At 35.7% G+C, this 19362-nt stretch overlaps 1 protein-coding gene across 1 annotated transcript in view; it reads left to right on the plus strand.

Moving 5' to 3' along the window:
• scn5lab (sodium channel, voltage gated, type V-like, alpha b) overlaps positions 1–19362 on the plus strand; it is a 162440-nt gene that overhangs the window by 42937 nt on the left and 100141 nt on the right. Inside the window, 4 exon segments of the mRNA XM_084398457.1 lie at positions 1814–1942; positions 5885–5976; positions 8408–8656; positions 17735–17798. Coding sequence (XP_084254583.1) covers positions 1814–1942; positions 5885–5976; positions 8408–8656; positions 17735–17798 — 534 coding nt within the window.

Raw genomic sequence — 19362 nt, forward strand, 5'->3', positions numbered from 1 at the left:
CTTCTTCTGTGTTCAGTAGAAGACATAAATTCATACAGGTTTGAAACAACTTGAGGGCGAGTAAATGATGACAGAATTTAACATTTTTAAGTGAATTATTCCTTTAACACTTGACACGCGGCGTTGGCGAGTCAATTATGAAGTCTAACAATGCAATGTTCTGAGAACGTGAACGTAAACGAATGTGAACGCTGCTCGGGACAGTCGACTGGCCAGCTTGCACAGAAAGCCGTGTCTCAGACAGACATATTCACACAAATTTATGTCAAAAAATATCCTAGTAAACAGTCGGTAATGGCTTGAGTGAACAGAAACAGTTGATAAAGACAACACACGTGTGTCAGTTTCAGTATACTGGATCCGTGCATTCGCTCTTAAAGTGACAGCAGCCTAATATTCCTGCTGTTTGTGTTTTAATGTTAATCAAAAGGACAAAGAAAGAAATCACTCACTGCTCTTGACTGAATAACTTTTGAAATTTTAATAAGACTATCCAGTGTTATTTTACATTTGATTTTATTCAATATCTCTACCTGAAAACTACCATTACATGTCTTAAATAATGATTTAAAGTTATATCAGTTAGGCGAGTAGTTTTATCTGTGGTATCTAAAATGTTGGTGTTATGGCATTAAAAATTAATTATTAGTCACCGGCCATTGGCAGGTGTGGCAAAAAGTTAGTTTTAGGCCCTGGCTAATATAGCATTGTTATTTTAGTTATATATTATTATAGCATTTATTAATATTTGTGAATGTAGCTTAATCTTTTGTCATTTTTTTATGCATTTTAATTTCTTTTCATTTTAGTTTTTAGTAATTTTAGGACTTATTTCAGGTAGTCGCCTATTTAAATGTCACTTAGATATTTGTATTCTTTAAATTATAATTTTTTAATTAATTAGCAATTAATAGTTAACAATAACAAAACGGCTAAATACAGTATTTGCGAATGTAAGCGCTAAATAAATATCGCGTGAATTTGATAACTTGCTGTATAATCCAATGACATTCATATTTTAAAAGTGTAGCTAAAGTGTGTAAATACATTTTGCGGCCACTGTATGCAAACAGGAACATTTAGCATCTCACGGACAGGCCCAGATGGGAATCTACAGACTTTATATGCATCTTCCGCACTGAATTTGGAGAAAAATCTATGGAATTCTGGGATTCACACAATATATAGTAAATCAAACTAAGAATGCTTCTCTTTTATTGGTAGGTGAAGCATGAATGAGTGAATCAAAATGTTTTTGGGAAGCAGACGTGAGGAGCTTTGTGAAGGAAAGCCGTTCCAATTCTTCGGAACTCTGTGGAACTTTCTTCGGAACTCTCTAGAACTTTCTTCGGAACTCTGTAGAACTTTCTTCGGAACTCTGTGGCTGTAGATTCCGTGTGGGTCTGAACGATAGTGATGCGAATTAAAAAAAATGCACGTTTACACATGTGATGAGAGGTATGATACAAAGCGAAGTGAGATTCGACTCACGGATACACTGAGCCGAGTGAAACCGAGGAATAAACCAGCTTTGCACTTCAGAATGCTGCATCTTTCATCTCTCTGCTGGAGGGTCTCTCGCTCTGATGGTCAAAATGACGTGCTGGATTTCAATGGCCATTCTTGTCTTGATGACCACCAGTTCATCAAGCTTCGACTTGTCATTCATGTCACACGGGCTGCCGGACCGTGAATGTGCTTCACACCATGTGTGTGTGTGTCCTGTGTCCGTCATGATCTCTCTGTGTGGGGTTTTCTTCCATTCCTCACAGTCTGAACTCCTGTCCATCCCTTCGTTCTGTCTTCCGCCCAGGTACACGTTCACTGGCATTTACACGTTCGAGTCGTTGATAAAGATCCTGGCGCGGGGTTTCTGCATCGGGCCCTTCACCTTCCTGAGGGACCCGTGGAACTGGCTGGACTTCAGCGTCATTGTTATGGCGTAAGTTATCATTTCCTGCATTTTGTCAAATAAATGACCTCTTTGACCCCTCCATGTGCAAGTCACCCTAAAAACAAAGAGAGATATTATTAATTTCACTTAATTTCACTATATATAATAAAAAAATAGACATTAGCACATCACAACACTGTTTATTATACGAAGTTGTAAATAAAAAAAAACTATTTCAGTCTTTCACGTTTAATTCGATGATTATTTGTGAGATTTATATTCAAAATTTGTTTAAAGTAAATTCTACACCAAATGTTTGTCAGTGTATGATTTTGCTCTGGATTAGACCCTAAAAACATAAAGAACTATTTTTTTTTTTTAAAGAGAGAAATTATTATTTTATTTAATTCACTATAAAAAAAATAGACATTACCAACATTATTGCACTGTAAAAATATTTTACAATGTTGTAAATAAAACAAAGATTATTAAAGTTTTAAAATAAAACTTATACTAAAATATATTTTAATATATAAATATTAAAATATACTATTTTAGTCTTTCTACCTCAAAATTTTATGTTAAATTATTAAAAAATAATAAGTATATTTTTTTTCAGTGTGTAATTTTACACTGGATTAGACCCTAAAAACAAAAAGAAAATATTATTTTTAATATAATTATTATCTAATTATTGCACTTTAAAAAAATATTTTGTAATTTTGTACGTTGTAAATAAAAATGATTGGAGTACGTTTTACAGGAAAATACTATTTCAGTCTTTCTACATCAAAATTTTACATTTAATTAAATTGCTGTTTCATTGAAATTATTCGTGAAATAACTTTTTTAAATAGTTTAGTTTTAATAGTATCATTTTTCTTTTCAGTGTTTGACTACTCTGGATTAGACCCTAAAAAATCATTATTATTTTATTCAATTCAGTATTTTATCTAAAAATAGACTAGATTATGATTTTCCATTACCGTAATAACGATTGGCTGCTGTAGGACGCAGAGCAACAGAGATAATAATGAAACAATAAAAGCTGATGCTGTTATTTTCAATAGGCTGTAATAATCTAATCTCAACCGCTTGACCCGTCAATGAGAGAACTGAGGAAGGAAAGACGTCCATATTTGTGATTAATTGTTATGAGGGGTTGCGTGTAGAGGAGCGCGAGCACTTACCCCGTCCTTGACCCGAATCCCAAAACACACGTCGCCATGGCAACTGAGGTGAGCGTGGATGTGGACCGATTCCCGGGAGTCGAGCATCATATCGATGTGTCACTGAGTGCCGTTCACATCCAATAATCTCATTCTCACCTCAGTTACTGCCTTGTTCACTAAAAAAGAACATTTCAAATCTGAAATATCCTGGGGAATAAACTTTTAAAGATGCCTATGCACAGAGAGAAAAAGTTAAAGTTATTTTTTAATATTGTTTTTCTTGGTTTTAGTCTTATATATATATATTGCATATTTTTTTAACATTTATTATAAATATAAAATACAGTATTTATTGTAGTGTTTAATAATTTACAAAACTGAAGAAATTAATACTTTTATTCATCAAGGACACATTAAATTGATCAAAAGTGTCAGTAAAGACATTTATAATGTTACTAAAGATTCTATTTCAAATAAATACTGTTCTTTTGAACTTTCTATTCATCAAAAGTCATGAAACATAAAAATGTATCACGGTTTCCACAAAAATATGTGTTTTTAAATGTTTCTTGAGCATCAAATCATCATATTAGAATGATTTGTGAAGGATCATGTGACACTGAAGACTGGAGTAATGATGCTGAAAATACAGCTTTGATCACAGGAATAAATTACACTTTACTGTATATTCACATAGAAAACAGATATTTTAAATTGTAATAATATTTCACTATTTTTACTGTATTTTTGATCAAATAAATGCGCAGAAGAGACTTAAAAAAACTCAAATGAAATGGTATTATTTAGCGAAACACCTGTATGCTGGATTTGTGAATCTCAGCGTCTCAGTGACTCTTACAGTGATGAAGTGCTTATTTCTCGCTGCTCTTTACGGCTTTATTCCTCAAGCTTTAACAGGCCTGTTGTCCTTGAACCGGGAGTCTGACGACGTCAGATGGACCCTCAGGCTCCGCCGCTGCAATAAGTCACGCTTGTATTGGGATGTTGACTTCATTAAACCCAGACGGATGACGGCGAGCGGATAAAAAATAAACACTTACTGCCGAATACCAGGTCTCTATAGAAACAGATCAGCCGTGCTCAAGCGTCGTACGTCAAGCGTAATCATATTCTAATGTGATATAGTGTATCTTGGAGACCAGCAGCTCAATGTACAGTAATTTAATCAGGTTAATGATCAGAGAGGATTAAATTTGATATGGAAACAAAGCCGCCAACGTTACACGACTTCATCCCGTCTCTCAAAATCAAGGCAGCGTCTAAATCTGTGACGACTTAAAGGGACAGTTCACCCAAAAATACAAACACCGTCTTGTTTTCCAGTATAAATATCTAAACATTGTTAAATCAAGATTACTGGAGAAGTGAAACGACACAAGATTAGTTTTGTTTTCTAAAAAAATTATCAAAATTAAGGGTTTTTGTTTGAAACAAGAACAAATAATTAGAAAAATTGTCTTATTTTCTGACCCATTTGGTAGATATTTGTTCTGCAAAATACATTAATAAAAAAAAAGAAATATATATATATATATATATATATATATATATATATATATATAAATGAAAGCATCCAAAATAAAACACTTACTACAAAAGATGATATATATATATATATATATATATATATATATATATATATATTTTTTTTTTATTTATTTATTATTATTATTATTATTATTATTATTTTATTTTTTTTATATGGTATTGCTGCATGTCTTGTGATTGCAAATTAAATTTAATTATTTTAAATTAATTTAATTATTTTAAATTAAAAGCAACCAAAAATAAAACACTTAATACATAAGATTATATATATATATATATATATATATATATATATATATATATATATATATATATATATATTATTATTTTTAATGTTATTCCTGCATGTCATGTGATATCAGAGAACTGTGAACATGCAAATGTGTTGTTAAATTCTTGAAATATTAACTTAAGTAATCTTTTAAGCTTTTATATTTTATATTTTTTAACTCAAAGGTCACAAACAAGTCTGGAAATCCCTGAAAGCTTTCTGTGAATTTATGTTGCTATTTTGCTAAATAACTTTATGGTTCTATTCATCATCAATATTCACTTTGATTGTATAGAAAATAATAAATCAGTAACAACAAAAAAATTGTGTTCCACAGAAAGAGCTAAAGCCATTTAGATTAAATAATAATAATAATAATAAAAAACAAATATTTATAATAATAAATAGATTATATACTATTTATATATTTTTTTCTTAAACAATTCTTTGGGTGAACTATTCCTTCCTTAAATATATATATTTTTTTGGTAAATTATTTCTCTAAGGGAGTAAAATGTACAACATCACATGAGGTTGTTTAGTTTCCTGACGCTTTAATTTTCTCCCTTGTTTCTGTCTTTCAGTTGTTTGTCCTTTTTATCCATATAACTGTAATTTGATTCTGCAGGTTTCTAACTGAATTTATAAAAGTAGGCAATCTGCAAGCTCTCCGAACGTTCAGGGTCCTCCGCGCTTTGAAAACTATTTCCGTAATTCCAGGTAAGACGTTCCTGAATCTGTGCGCAAGGAAAACAGTTTAGTGTGTTGCTCTCTGTCCAAGTCCAAAAAAAAAAGATTAAAAAAAAAACAGCTCAGGAGTTTTCCTGCATCCGGTTCTTCCCGCGTTGTGTTCTCCAGTCATCTCTTTCCCAGCTCCTGAAACTTCCCAGCATTCCTGCTTCATTCTCCGCTGTGTTGTTGTTTGCCTGTTGTTGGTGTTGTTGTCATTGTCTGTGCTCCAATTCTCGCTTATTGCAGATATGTTACTGAGTTTGTGGACCTGGGCAATGTCTCAGCGTTACGGACATTCAGGGTTCTGCGAGCACTGAAAACTATCTCAGTCATCCCAGGTGAGAGGCCGACGAACGCCAAGGCCTGCAGTGCTAATGGATGACCCAAGCATTTCCAAAACTCTCTTGGAAACATGCAGAATGTAGAAAATGAGACTTTTGAGATGGACAAAAACTGAAACCAGCCTGTTTAGCCGCTTTAAGTGGACAAAGCCTCTCTAAAACCATCAGACCAGACCCGTCTTACCACTGCAAAAAAATTATTTCCAGTACAAATATCTAAACATTCTTAAAGTCCCCCTGTAGTCAATGATTGTTTCCTTTATAACTCATCTTTGATCACCAAAATGACATATTTAAACTTAAAATAGCTTAAATGTAACTCGACACCCTTGCCTCATTTAGTATGCGCGGTTCTATGAATATGCAAATGAGCCCCGCCTCCACTCACTCAGCTCGGAGATCCACTGGTTGACGATCACACGTTGATCTGATTGGTTACAAGGTAGTTTGTCACATAAACAACATTAAAAGCTGGATTCTCACCACAGGGGGACTTTAAATGAGCCTACTTCTCAGTTTTCCAAGCAACTGCCATAGAGTCCGGTTCTGAAAGTATACAAATCCATTAATTTTCTCCATAAGGAAATTGATCTTAACTTATTAACCTACTGTGAGCTAAGGGTTGTGAATCGATGGTATATGCTATTGCTGGAGCCATCAGTCCACATTATTTCAACTTATTTTTTAAATAATCATGTCTAACTGCTGAAAAACTACATTACCCATGATGCTGTACAGAAAATTCCTCCAATCAGAGAGCTGCGGTGAGCCAATAGCAGCAAAATAACTCTTAAGCTCCGCCCACTCTGATGAAGCATGCAAATTATGTAATCGAGTCAGTCTTGCGATGCTGTTAAAATACTTTGATTTTGATTTTGATTTGCAATGATTCATGGGATTGTAGTTCGTTGAAGCCATTAAGTACACAGTCTAGTATTTTTTTTTTTTTTGGCTTAAATGAAAGTTTATAACGATGTGATTCACCTCGTAGCTGGTTGGTTTGGTTATATTAGTTAGCACTTTAACTGAACTTTAAGTCCCTATGGAAAAAATGAATGGAAGAAATGCTAACGGAACGGACGCCAGGCCCTGTTGCTCAGTCAAAGCTGTTAACGTTAGACACTTAAGCGGCTAACTGCAGGCACAACAGGTCAATCACACACACAAGTGAAATGACATCAGGGTTGATGGTTCGAGTTACCGTTACCTGTCCGCGCTGGGTTCAGTTCACTCACCCCAAGAGTCTCATTGCACCGTGGTGGTTGACATGTTAAAGGCATGGGTAGATGTAGAAGAACATGACTTTGCATGTTGAGCCAATGATCCGACGCTTCTTATGGAATTAGAAATACAGCTATACACATGAAAGTTAAAAACACACACATATATATATGCTTGTATATTAAACATGCATGTAAACTCCGCATGAAAAGTGCAGGTTCTGGTTCCACAGAAGCGTCTGTTTTGAACTGTCACATTTTGTGTGCTTCCCGCACCCACAAATGTTTGTGAAGACAGACCTAGATGTGTCGTGCCGTGCTTGTGTTTTAATGTGTGTGATTGATGCATTAATGATGCGATCCAGGGTTTGGCAACATTCAGAACTGTGTTAGTTTGATTTAAATTGGCAACAATTTACTGGAAGTTGAATTAGAATTTGATTGGGAAGAAATACTGAATTGCAATGGGAAAAAAATTACTTGGTTACACTTTATATGAAGGTGTTACAGTGTAATTATAAATGTAAGTACTGTGTAAAAATAATGAACATACTTACTAGGGTTAGGATTAGGGTTTGGTTTAGGGTTAGTTGCATGTAATTATGCATAATTTATGAAAATGTAACAGTGGAATAGTTTGAAAAATAAATAAAAATATATTATTAATATATTATTTTCATATTCTAGAGCATTTTTCAACATAAAAAAAAAACGTTTTCTTATGCACTTTCAGCTTAATAATTAAAATATGTATTAGACTAAAATAAATGAAAAATATATCAAGAATTTTTATAGTTATTAAAAATAATAAAATGTACAAAAATAAATATTTTTTAAATATTATTATTGTTAATAATACATTATTATAAAAATTATACAGTTTTCATGTCACCCACACCTTTTCAACTTAATGTTAAAAACAATAATTATACATGTACTATATAATAAAAATATATGTATATATATATTTCAATGACGGTTCTGAATTCTATTTGCTTTCTCAATTCAAATTCAGTCTGAATTTTATAGTCATGCTCAATCAGATTTTGAATGGTGCTCAACCCTGATCTAATGAAATGACAATTGCTTTGATTTGATCAACCACAAATTAAAATAAGTGCAAATGAGCACATCATTTCCATTCAAACTCAATACAGCCCGGCTGAGCGTAAGGATCAGCTTCTGATCTGCTGGTGTGTCTCGCTCAGGCCTGAAGACCATCGTCGGCGCGCTCATTCAGTCGGTGAAGAAGCTGGCGGACGTCATGATCCTCACGGTCTTCTGCCTCAGTGTGTTCGCTCTCATCGGCCTGCAGCTCTTCATGGGGAACCTGCGTCAGAAGTGTGTCCGCAGCACCTCACACTGTCTCAACACCACCTTACCTTCATACAACAACAGCACTTTCTTCTGCAATAACAGAACCTGGCCCTCGCTGGAGGATTTCAACAATAATGAAGGTCAGTGAAGCTCAAACACTGACTTCCTCAAGTAGATCATGTGTATCTAACATGTGTATGTCGCTACACTGCAAAAAGTTATTATTGGTTTAACACACAAAAGTAAGTTACCTAGTTGCCTTAAAATTTTTAGTTCGTTGAAATAAAAAATTTGAGTTAACCCTTTAGATCCTGAAGCTAAAATAGGTGTTTTTCACATATTTAGATTTTTTGGACTGTAAAATTCTAAAACAATCTTCAAGTTCAAGGTGTCATCTTTTTCAGAAGAAAAATAGCTTTCAACAAATTACAGTTATTGACCATTATTGTGTGTGGTGAGTTTGTAAATAGAATTTAAATAGACAAAAATTTTAAAAACAAGAATTTTTTTACTGATTTTTGTTTCGAAAAAAAACAGAAAAATCACGAACGAAAGAAACTAACACTTTGGGCGCTTGTCTGAAGTTTAAAATCATTGGTTAACCGTAAGCCAATCACATAACGTTTGGTTATGTCGTGTGTTATGCGCCGGCTCAGCCGCATCGAACTTCCACTGTAAAAACAAAAAATGATGCGAAAACAAAACCATCGAGCGAAATACCGGAGTGAACATGGCTGTGAACGACTTTTGCAGATTATGTGAAGTAAATCTACGCATCCACGGTACAATCAGCGTCTACGTCACGGCTCTCAGCCCGCCCTCTGTTCGTTGATTGGCCGGCTGTTTTGAGGCCGGAGGAAAACTGGGAGATAGGTCGCTATCTCAGACTGAGTACAGAAGCGAACTGAAATTGAGCGGAAGTACGAAGTCTGACGTAGTCAGGCTACATGTTGTCTACTGTCAGGGGCGATCTGAATGGTTTTGATAGTGCAAACGGTTGAAGAGTTACGGTAAAATGAATCCAGCTTGCTGGTGTGTGTCGGGGACGACACAGCCGGTTCTAAAGGGTTAATGCAATGAAGGAGATTGGGTTAATTAACATACACTCAAAATATTATGTTATCTGAACTAAGTTGATTTGACAAAAGATAAAAAGTTGTGATAACAAATCATGAAAATAATTTTTTCCAGTGCTGTCGCTCTAATGTTATTGGTAGACTGCACGTCTGGCCATACCTATAGAAAATACCATCACAAGTGATATATACAACTAAGATATCACTCTAATTTGACTAGGAATTAGGCTTAAAAGAATTAAAAGTATCATTATGCTGTTGGAGAGTGCTGTTATATTATCACAGCAGTGTTCAGTGGATTAAATCATTTACTAGATTAACGATCGATCAATCAACAAATTAAACTCACTCATACTGTCATAAATTACTGAAGCGTCAGTCGAATTTGACAAATAATCAATTTTCTTGTCCCTAATAGTCAACATAATGCAGGGGAAACTGTGCAGAAGTGCTAAACTTTAAACACACGAACTTTCAATGTATGAATCAAACTCATACAGCAGTTTATTTTCCATGCATCATTTTATTTTATTATATCCATGTATTGTGGTTACGGTCTAATCATACAACACAGTGAGTCGCTCCGGATCTCTGTTGTGTCTTGCCAGCACTCGAGACTCGAGACGGGGACGTGAGCTCCACTGACAGTCCCTCTAATTGGTTGTTGCTCGCGAAATTCGCTTCTCATTTGCATAAAGTTAACATTTAGTTTTTTCCAACAACACGGACAGTATAATCATCAGAGATGCACGCGATTACATTTAGAGATTGTTTCCAAATGCACCAAGCAAAGATATCCTTTCAATTTTATCGACTTTTATAAACCCAGCCAATATAATCTAATGAACACATCCAAAATAAAATATTAACATATATATATATATATATATATATATATATAACAACTGCAAAGCTTCTAATTTGTGAACAAAACGATTTGCACACTAAATTCAGCATAAACTCCGGCACAATCTGCATATTTGTAAACTCTCAAGACAGACGTCACATCCCGAACCTCACAGCGATTGGCTGCCGACTGCGTTTTCCGCTTGATATTTGCATAAAGTCAAGAATTGCACAACCTTTTTGATGCTCTCGGCCGCTCTCAACGCTTTCTCCGGTCCGCTGTCAATCCCAAAATGCACTGTGAAGCTCGACTTCCAAAGGAATGAACTGAAAACGCTCGCTCTGTGCCAGTGGACACACACCGTTAACTTTGAATGCTTAGCAGAAACATTAGCTTCATCTCACGCATCAGGCGTGTGGCCGGACAGTTGCTAAGGTCTTCTGAGTGGGTTTAACACGTAAGATTAGACTTAGAATAGAGTAAAAACTGCTTTAAAGCGAGATTATAGAGCTATGAAAGTGACTGTGAAGCATTCTGGAGACTTTAGTAAAAGTCTCATTACTTTCTAGAAGAAACCATTGAAATTTAAAAAAGTGTGTCTTTTCTATAATCCAGATTTTGATATTTACTTATTGTAGGCCTGTTTATTAATATTTTGAATTAGCTTTCATTTTTATAATTTCAGTGTTCAGTCATTTTGTTATATGCTTTTTTTCTTATTTAGTTATTTTTAATTTTAGAACTTCAACTTAAAATTTAAATTCTAAAAAGTTTTTCTTTAAATGTTTAAGTTTTTTATTTAATATTTACATTTAATTTTATTTCAACTTTTTTATTATAGCTTTCATTTTTGTATTTCATTTTTAAATTTAAGATTTATATATTTATTATAGTGCTTATATATTTATTTTTAATTCTTATTTAGCTTTAATTTGTTTAGTTATTTTTCTTTTATAACTTCAACTCAAAATTCATTTTTCTTTCTTTTTTTTTTTGCTCATACCATTAAAAGGTAAATTGGTCTAATTAATTACGATAAGTAAGTCCTTGACTAACTGCTAGTTGGTTTGACGAGTTAAGACTCTTAACATGATGGCTGTGTTTATGCAACCGGCCCGTAGTTACATAATCACACTTGTTTGCTACTTACAATTAGCTTTGATTGAATGAATACTTCAAACACCGTCAACAAGAGATTACCAGTTGACTAAATGACCTGAATGAACCCTGCAGCCTCTGTCACATTGATCACACATTGTAATATGAAGCATGTTGATCATAATTCTTCACTTAGATGACTAGAGTCAGAAGAGTCGACGTCTAAGATGAGATTCAGTCTTATTTTGGGTTGGTCTCATTTCATTAGAATAGCAATTAGGACAGAGCTGGCACTCGATAAGTTGACCCGCAGAACACAGATGTAGGACACAGACAGAAATAGACAAGACTTTCTCCTGATGTGCTTCGTCATGGTGTTCATGGTCCAAAACACAGAACCAAAACACTCCTCCTGAGTTTAAAACACTCGACAAACCACTGCTAATGGAGTTTGACAGGTCTGATGGACTTGATGAACCAGTCTGCAAAATATTCATCTAAATTAAGTGAGCTTAAAACAAGAAAATATATTGGCCAATGGGGTCGAGATAATAATCTTAATTCAAGGGGGAAACTAGTTTATTATTCTGACTCCATTGGCAGATATATGTTATTGTTTTAAGCTAAAATCATTAAACGAGACTTTATCTGAAGTCACTTTGCTTCTTAAGTAAATGCATCTTGATTTGATAATGTTTAAATATTTTGGACTGAAAACCAGACACAAATACTGAGGAAGAAAATCAGTTTTTGCAGTGTATCAGCTCGACTCGATTTGATTTTGATCCAAAAGCTTGCGATTCTAAATCTGATATCGATTCATTTGGATATACTGCATATCAGGTACAGATTAAAAAATATATATTTTATAAAATTTATATTGTATAATTTTACTTTTTTATTTTATTAAATTGACTTGTATAGATCGTCTTAATTGTATAAATTTATAAAAAATAAATCAAATGATTTGTATATGAACATGTAATAATAACATTCTAATAATATTATTTTTATTGACTTAAATATATTTTTACTCCAGTTAGTTTTTTGAAATACAAACGTTGTTTCGTAAACACTTGTTTTCATAACGAATTCCTGACCTCAAGTTTTCGATTCCCAACCCTATATAAAACTGATCGATTTTGAAAGCTCAGACTTTGTTTCATATCAAAAGCATGAAAGCTTTGAAGATGTCAGACGCTACAAAAAATGTTTCGTTCGTTCATCAGCTAAAAACAGCATAGACTAAAAGAGAGACTCAAATTGATTAAAAATCGAGATATCTACATTTTTAACCCAACCCTAATCAGGAGTGTGTGTCCCGTACAGCGCCGTAACTCGCCGCTTCACTACTAAAGTACGACACATCGCTGAAGAAACTAGCGAGTCACGACTGTTTCCCGAAACCAAATTGTCGCAAAGTGGTCGTTCAACCACGTTAGTTAATGACGTCACGCATGTGGTCTGGCGCGGATTAATGCACAGGCTTGCCTAGGCTGCAGCCTAGGGGCCCCACGTGTGCAGGGGGCCTCGGATTGGCCAGACAATTTTTTTTTATATATTTACTTAAGCGCGAACCAGGCAGGGAACGGCGCCAGGATTCCAGTTTGGATGGGCCAGACCAATTGTGAACGTTAAATTAAAAACGTTATCCAATCATTGTTTAACCTAATAAAAATTACTAATATACTGTTAAATTATCTGTGAGTATACATAATAGCTTGATGCTCTTAAAATATTTTGTTGCATTGTAAAAAAGTTCGGTGCATAGGACGGACCTATCCGCGATCGCTCTCCATGGTTCTGACCAAAGAAGAGCGCTTTGAATCTCCATTACGCATCATACCTGGGCTGCGTTTCCTGATAATGTTGTCTCTTAGCGCGCTACGAAGACTCTTAACTTAACTAAAGGTATACTACCACTAAAGGTACACCATTGCTAGGCGTCTTCAGGGCTTTCATCCACTCGCGAGGCAGAGGCGCTGGCGCCCTCCTAGCAACGGCGCTTGCCGCGCTAGCACCCTGGGGTGGCAGAGACGAAGATGTGCTAGGTGATGTGGATCTAAGCTCTCCTTCATCTCCTGGTTGCAGCGATGACTCCGAGACTGTAGGTGCGCGTTTAAGGTAGCCTACCTAAACAACGACTGTTGCAACAGGGGTGAGGGCTGGGTTGGAAAATATGTGACGTCATTGTTATTTAATTTAATTAATGTTGATTATGAAAGTACGGAAGAGTATTAGGGCCAAGCAATAATAAAAAAATAAAACCATCTCGAGATTAAAGTCTTTATAATGCGAGATTAAACTCGTTAAATTTCGAGAAAAAAGTCGAAATACAATCTTGAGAATAAACTCATTACATTTCGAGAATAAAGTCGTTGTGTTTCGAGAAAAAAAGTCGAAATGAAATGTAGAGAATAACGCATTCGACCAGAGTTCATTGCATACGAGGCTGAATCCAGTTACTTATTCGTTTGTTAGGCTACTTATTGACGCGCGGACCTCCCTTTAAATGACGCGACGCTTCCTTAAGCACCCTGTGTGTATGGCATTGCTCGCACCAAGCTCTGTTAGAAATGAATGAAGAAATTCTGCATTTCTCAGCCATATGTAAGGGCGCGTTAAATCCGACTAAAGGGAGTAATAGAGCATATATTGATCTAGTGGAAACCGAAATATTGGCACAAATTTCTGTAGGCTACCGTTTTTTTTTATTATTTTTTTTTTATGGACCGTTAAAGTTTTAAATGGGACAAACAAATTCAGAGTCGCCTTATTGCGCCATCATCCCTATAGTTGTGCATTTTCTAGGCCGCATCAGAGGGTGCGTTAAAGTGGACATTATCCCATTATAGAAGAGCTGTTGTCTAACGAAATCCAAATTTTAAGCAGTCTTTACTGTGGAATTATTGTTTTATGAAGCTTTGAACTTGACACATTACACAATGCGCAAAGAGCAGTCTTGCATTTTCTGCATAATTCATGGCGCTGTTTCTCACCCGCCTATAGGGTGCATTAAAGTGGACATTATTCCATGAAAGTACAGCTCCTCCTCTAGCCGACCTAGACGGCTTTGTTACTGAAAGAAAGTCTAAAATATAGCTTGACTAAGTGATCCAACTCTTCCATGTCCTCTATCAGTAGGCTATGCAATGAACACTGATCGAATGCGTTATTCTCTACATTTCATTTCGACTTTTTTTCTCGAAACACAACCACTTTATTCTCGAAATTTAATGAGTTTATTCTCAAGATTGTATTTCGAGTTTTTTTTCTCTCGAAATTTAACGATTTTTTTTTCGAAACACAACGACTTTATTCTCGACATTTAATGAGTTTATTCTAAAGATTGTATTTCGACTTTTTTTCTCGAAATTTAACGAGTTTAATCTCGCATTATGACTTTAATCTCGAGATGGTTTTATTTTTTTATTATTGCTTGGCCCTAATCCTCTTCTGTATGAAAGTGAGCATGCAGCATGAGAGAGATATGATACATCATGAGATGCGCAATATGTCTGGAGACATCGGTAAAACATTTTGACCACTTCATTAAGTTTTGTTTTGTAGTCTCTTTTTTAAAAGATTTTCGTTTTGTATAAATTGTATCTTAATTTTGATCAATGTTTTATCATCCAATTGCCTGTATTTAATAAATAAGAAGAAAATATATAACAGACAATGTAATAAGGCGCCGACACACGATCACTTGCATTGCACGTGAACTGGAGGGCGCCGAAACTCAGCTTGTGCCTCACAGATTTGAGAAATATAGGCTATCTATTATAGAAAGCTTGAAATGTCTACTTTTAAACAAAAATATTCAAAACAAATAGGCTACTCTCTGAATATGTAATCCATATGAAATGTGCCTTTCTCTCTGGCGTTCATGGCGAGACCGCATCGTCAACTTCATCTTTGCAGCGACACAGAAAACACCAGTTTATTAATAAATAATTAAATGTCTCCTTGCTATTTTAGACACATTCATAATCATTACTTTTACCGGTTCTTTGTGGCAAGCTTTATGCATGCGGTTGTGCGCTTGAGTGCAGCTATATATTAGGCCTACGTAAACGCTCATTATAGCCTAAGTAATTAAATTAATATAAAGGGGCGAATTTTCCACGAAGGCTTAAATGAACAACTTCTAGTCGACTAGAAAAAAATTTAGTCTGAGGCAGCCCTTATTCCACATATTTTCGAACCAGTCTCAGGCCATTCTGGGTTGAGCGAGCGACCCTGCGGAATGAGCGAGCGGAGCGGGATATTCAGAAATGCGCTCTCCGCTCAAGAGCTCTGATCGGAACAAACCCGAACCTCACTGTCTGCCGAACTTGCGCAGAAACATCAAAATAGACATAACCAGCTTTTTAAAATTGTTTTTAAAACTAAATATTTACACTATTTTAGCACAAATTATGAGCTTTTGTCGATTTTTATAATTTCTGCCAAAATTAGAATATAGCCTATTTAAAGTTTTTTTTTTTTTTGAAGGAAATTTTTGGATGGGCCTGTTGAAAAGTGGGTGGGCCTAAGCCCGTCAGGCCCACCCATAACGCCGTGCCTGGCGCAAACAAAAAACCTCTAACAATTACACCTCTGTTTATTATGTTAGTTTTGGTTGTACTGCCAGTGTTTCTTGATCATAATTAAATGGTTGATTCTAAGCACTGGGCCTTGTTTGTATTTGTGGTTTGTTTGTAATGTTCAATTTTTCATTTTACCTACGTGGTGTGGTGGTAATTGTCTTACTGTTGTGGTCCACCACTTGAAGGAATGTAAAGAAAACACTGTAGTGTTGGCTGTCTCAATGTGTGTGTATGCCAGTTCACTGTAGTTGCGTATGGCCATGTATGGCACTAAATACATTTTTAGTGGGGGGGGCCTCACACAAAGAGCAGCCTAGGGGCCCCTGACCACCTTAATCCGCCCCTGCATGTGGTGGAGTAATAACTACTGTTAATGAATCTGTTTGAGATCGAATTAACGCTAGATGTTTTGCTATAAATCACAGACATTCTCATTTTTCTCAGTTATTTTGCTTTATTTCCAGATTCAATCATAAGCTCGTTCTACAGCTTGTCCACACATGCGCACTCTTCAAAAACAACGCTTTAAATCTCTTGACAAACTAAAAGACGTAAATGACATTTGTATGTATTGTAAATAAAAGATTGTACTGAATGTCGGTTTGCTTATTTGACTCAAGATAAGGATTTATTGAGTCCACATGTCATGCAAACTAGAAACTCTTCTTCTAACCACAGGTCGAGATCTGTCGCTCCAAACACACAACTTTGCGATGCTGTTTGCGAACGATGGTTTCGGGAAACACACACTCGTTGAACTGCTGATAACGACGGAACTTGCAACCATAGTTGGCTAACGATGCTTTCGGGAAACACACCCCAGATGTACAATCAAAAGCACCTTTAGCGATCAAACACGATATATTCAGGCCGATAACCTTGCTCTCCAGGACGGTTAAGGTTACGCTGAAGCACAGAATGCCGACAGCTGGACGGTAAGATCGGGATTCGGGACGTCTGCCAAACACGAGCGCTAACGTTTGCGTCGCCGGCGGCTCTCCAGCCTCGAGTGATGGAGCGAGCGAGTGAGAGACGGCATGAAAATGACAGCAGATAAAATGGAGGGCTCTGGATGCCAACCTGGGGCTGTTGTTCATGTAATCTCTCAGCCACTCTCTCTAACTGGGGGAAACACACACACACACGAGTTCACCGCAGAGCCATGCAAAACACTGGATGTCACAACAGTTTCTGCTTTACACATGTATTGATTGCAATGCTGAGAAGCATTTCAAACTCAATCTAAAGTAGTTCAGCTGAAGTCAAACTGAAGCTTTTAAGAGGCTGGTATGTTTTATATATGTAGGCTAACTATCCAATTATCTAATTTATAATTTAAGATTCTGAATCAGAGCTGGATTTTTCAAGCACGTAAACAATTGGCGGGTTTTGAACCTCCAGTACAGTGACTGCATTAAACATGAAATGTTCATTTGGTTTGAGTAGTAAATGTCATGTAAATCTTTATCTTCATCACTTTAATTGAGATTCCATTTATCTGAGATGAAAACACTGTATTTTTAAGAGATGCAATCAGTCATAAATCATCTGCAGCATTTGCCTTTTTTGAATCAAATGTTTTTATTTTATTTATTATTATTCCAGATAATTACTTCAAAGTGGAAGGAGCCAAAGACGCCTTAATATGTGGGAACGCAAGTGATGCTGGGTAAGTTTAATGTGCTCATGTATCTAATGCGTTTTGATTGAATTGCATAAGACACTCGAGGTTGTGGCACAGTTATTTTACCGCGGTATTTTACTTAATTAACGATGGTTGTTAATGAAGTTGTTCTGTATCTTTCAGCATTCCTTCTGATGTTCATTCATGTTTATTTGGTGCTATAATTAGTAGTAAAGAGGAAGAGATGAATGGTTCACAAGCCGCTACAGATTTGTGCTAATGTACTAAGACAGTGATTTTAAAACAGCAAATCAGTGTACAGATGATTGATGATGCGTACTGTATATACTGGCGAACAAATGAACCCAGAATATGAACTTAAAATGCAAAGTTTGACAATTTTCCCATTGAAAACCATTATAGAGGTGGTGGTGGTGCAATGGATAAGACACATGCCTTTGGTGTGAGAGACCCGGGTTCGAATCCACTGTGAGACACCAATGTGTCCCTGAGCAAGACACTTAACCCCTAGTTGCTCCAGAGGCGTGCGACCTCTGACATATATAGCAATTGTAAGTCGCTTTGGATAAAAGCGTCAGCTAAATGAATAAATGTAAATGTAAATAGAAAGTGCTTAACGTGCATTATTCACATTCTGGGCTCATCCGCGTGCCTATATAGTATGCATCATCTATAAGGTGTATACTGAATTTAATCGTTTAATATCACATTCTTAATACATTAAGGCGTTTTTCACGTTGAGCGATGATTTTTAGTGATTGAAATATTGCAGCAGGTGATGTTTATGATTCACAAGTGCCCAAAACTTGCAGTTCGTTCACATATCTTGAGAGGTGATCTAAATAACTCGTGGTTTGAAACAGATGGTAGATTGTGAGTGAAAGCTATTAATGCAATGTTTGGTCATTACTGTATTTCAAAAGCGGCTCAGCCAATCAGAATTCAGGGGCGGGACTATCAGTGTTCTAAAAGTGGCAATAACACGTTTGAATGTCCGAACTACATTTGGAAAAGTCAGCTTACGTGTAACAGCTGCTATACAAGGGCATGACGGATCTAAGAGGCGGTCGGTGTTGAGTCTGACTAAAGTAAATATAGTTGTGTCTCTGAAGTGTCTGACTCAGCAGAACTGTATGTACGTGTACAGTCTGAGTCAGTGGCCTTGATTAACTCGCTTCAGACGCCGATGAAGCCCTTGAATCAAGAGGAAGGTGTTTGTGTGAACTGGCGCCGAACTGCTTTTTTTATGATATTTAGTCAAAATAACCCACTGTACAAAATCGAGTTGTCGGAAATACTGAGATAAACTAGGATTTTTTTTTTTTTTAATGTTGTGACAATTTCTCATTTAGGGTCATTAACATGTCTGCATAGTTTTGAGATGTTGTGGAATGCAAGTACAACATTTCTGACGATTTTGATGTTCGCCGGTCGATTTGACCCGCAATTTCATGGTTAACCGCAGCTGTACAGATTCAAAACAGTGAAAAATGTTATGCATTTTTTACTCTCAGAGGGTATTTACATTTACATTTCTGCATTTGGCAGATACTTTTATCACAAAAAAAATGTACACTTTTATCAGTTC

The sequence above is a fragment of the Rutilus rutilus genome (genome assembly GCF_951802725.1).
Source record: "Rutilus rutilus genome assembly, chromosome: 24".
Lineage (NCBI taxonomy): Eukaryota > Metazoa > Chordata > Actinopteri > Cypriniformes > Leuciscidae > Rutilus > Rutilus rutilus.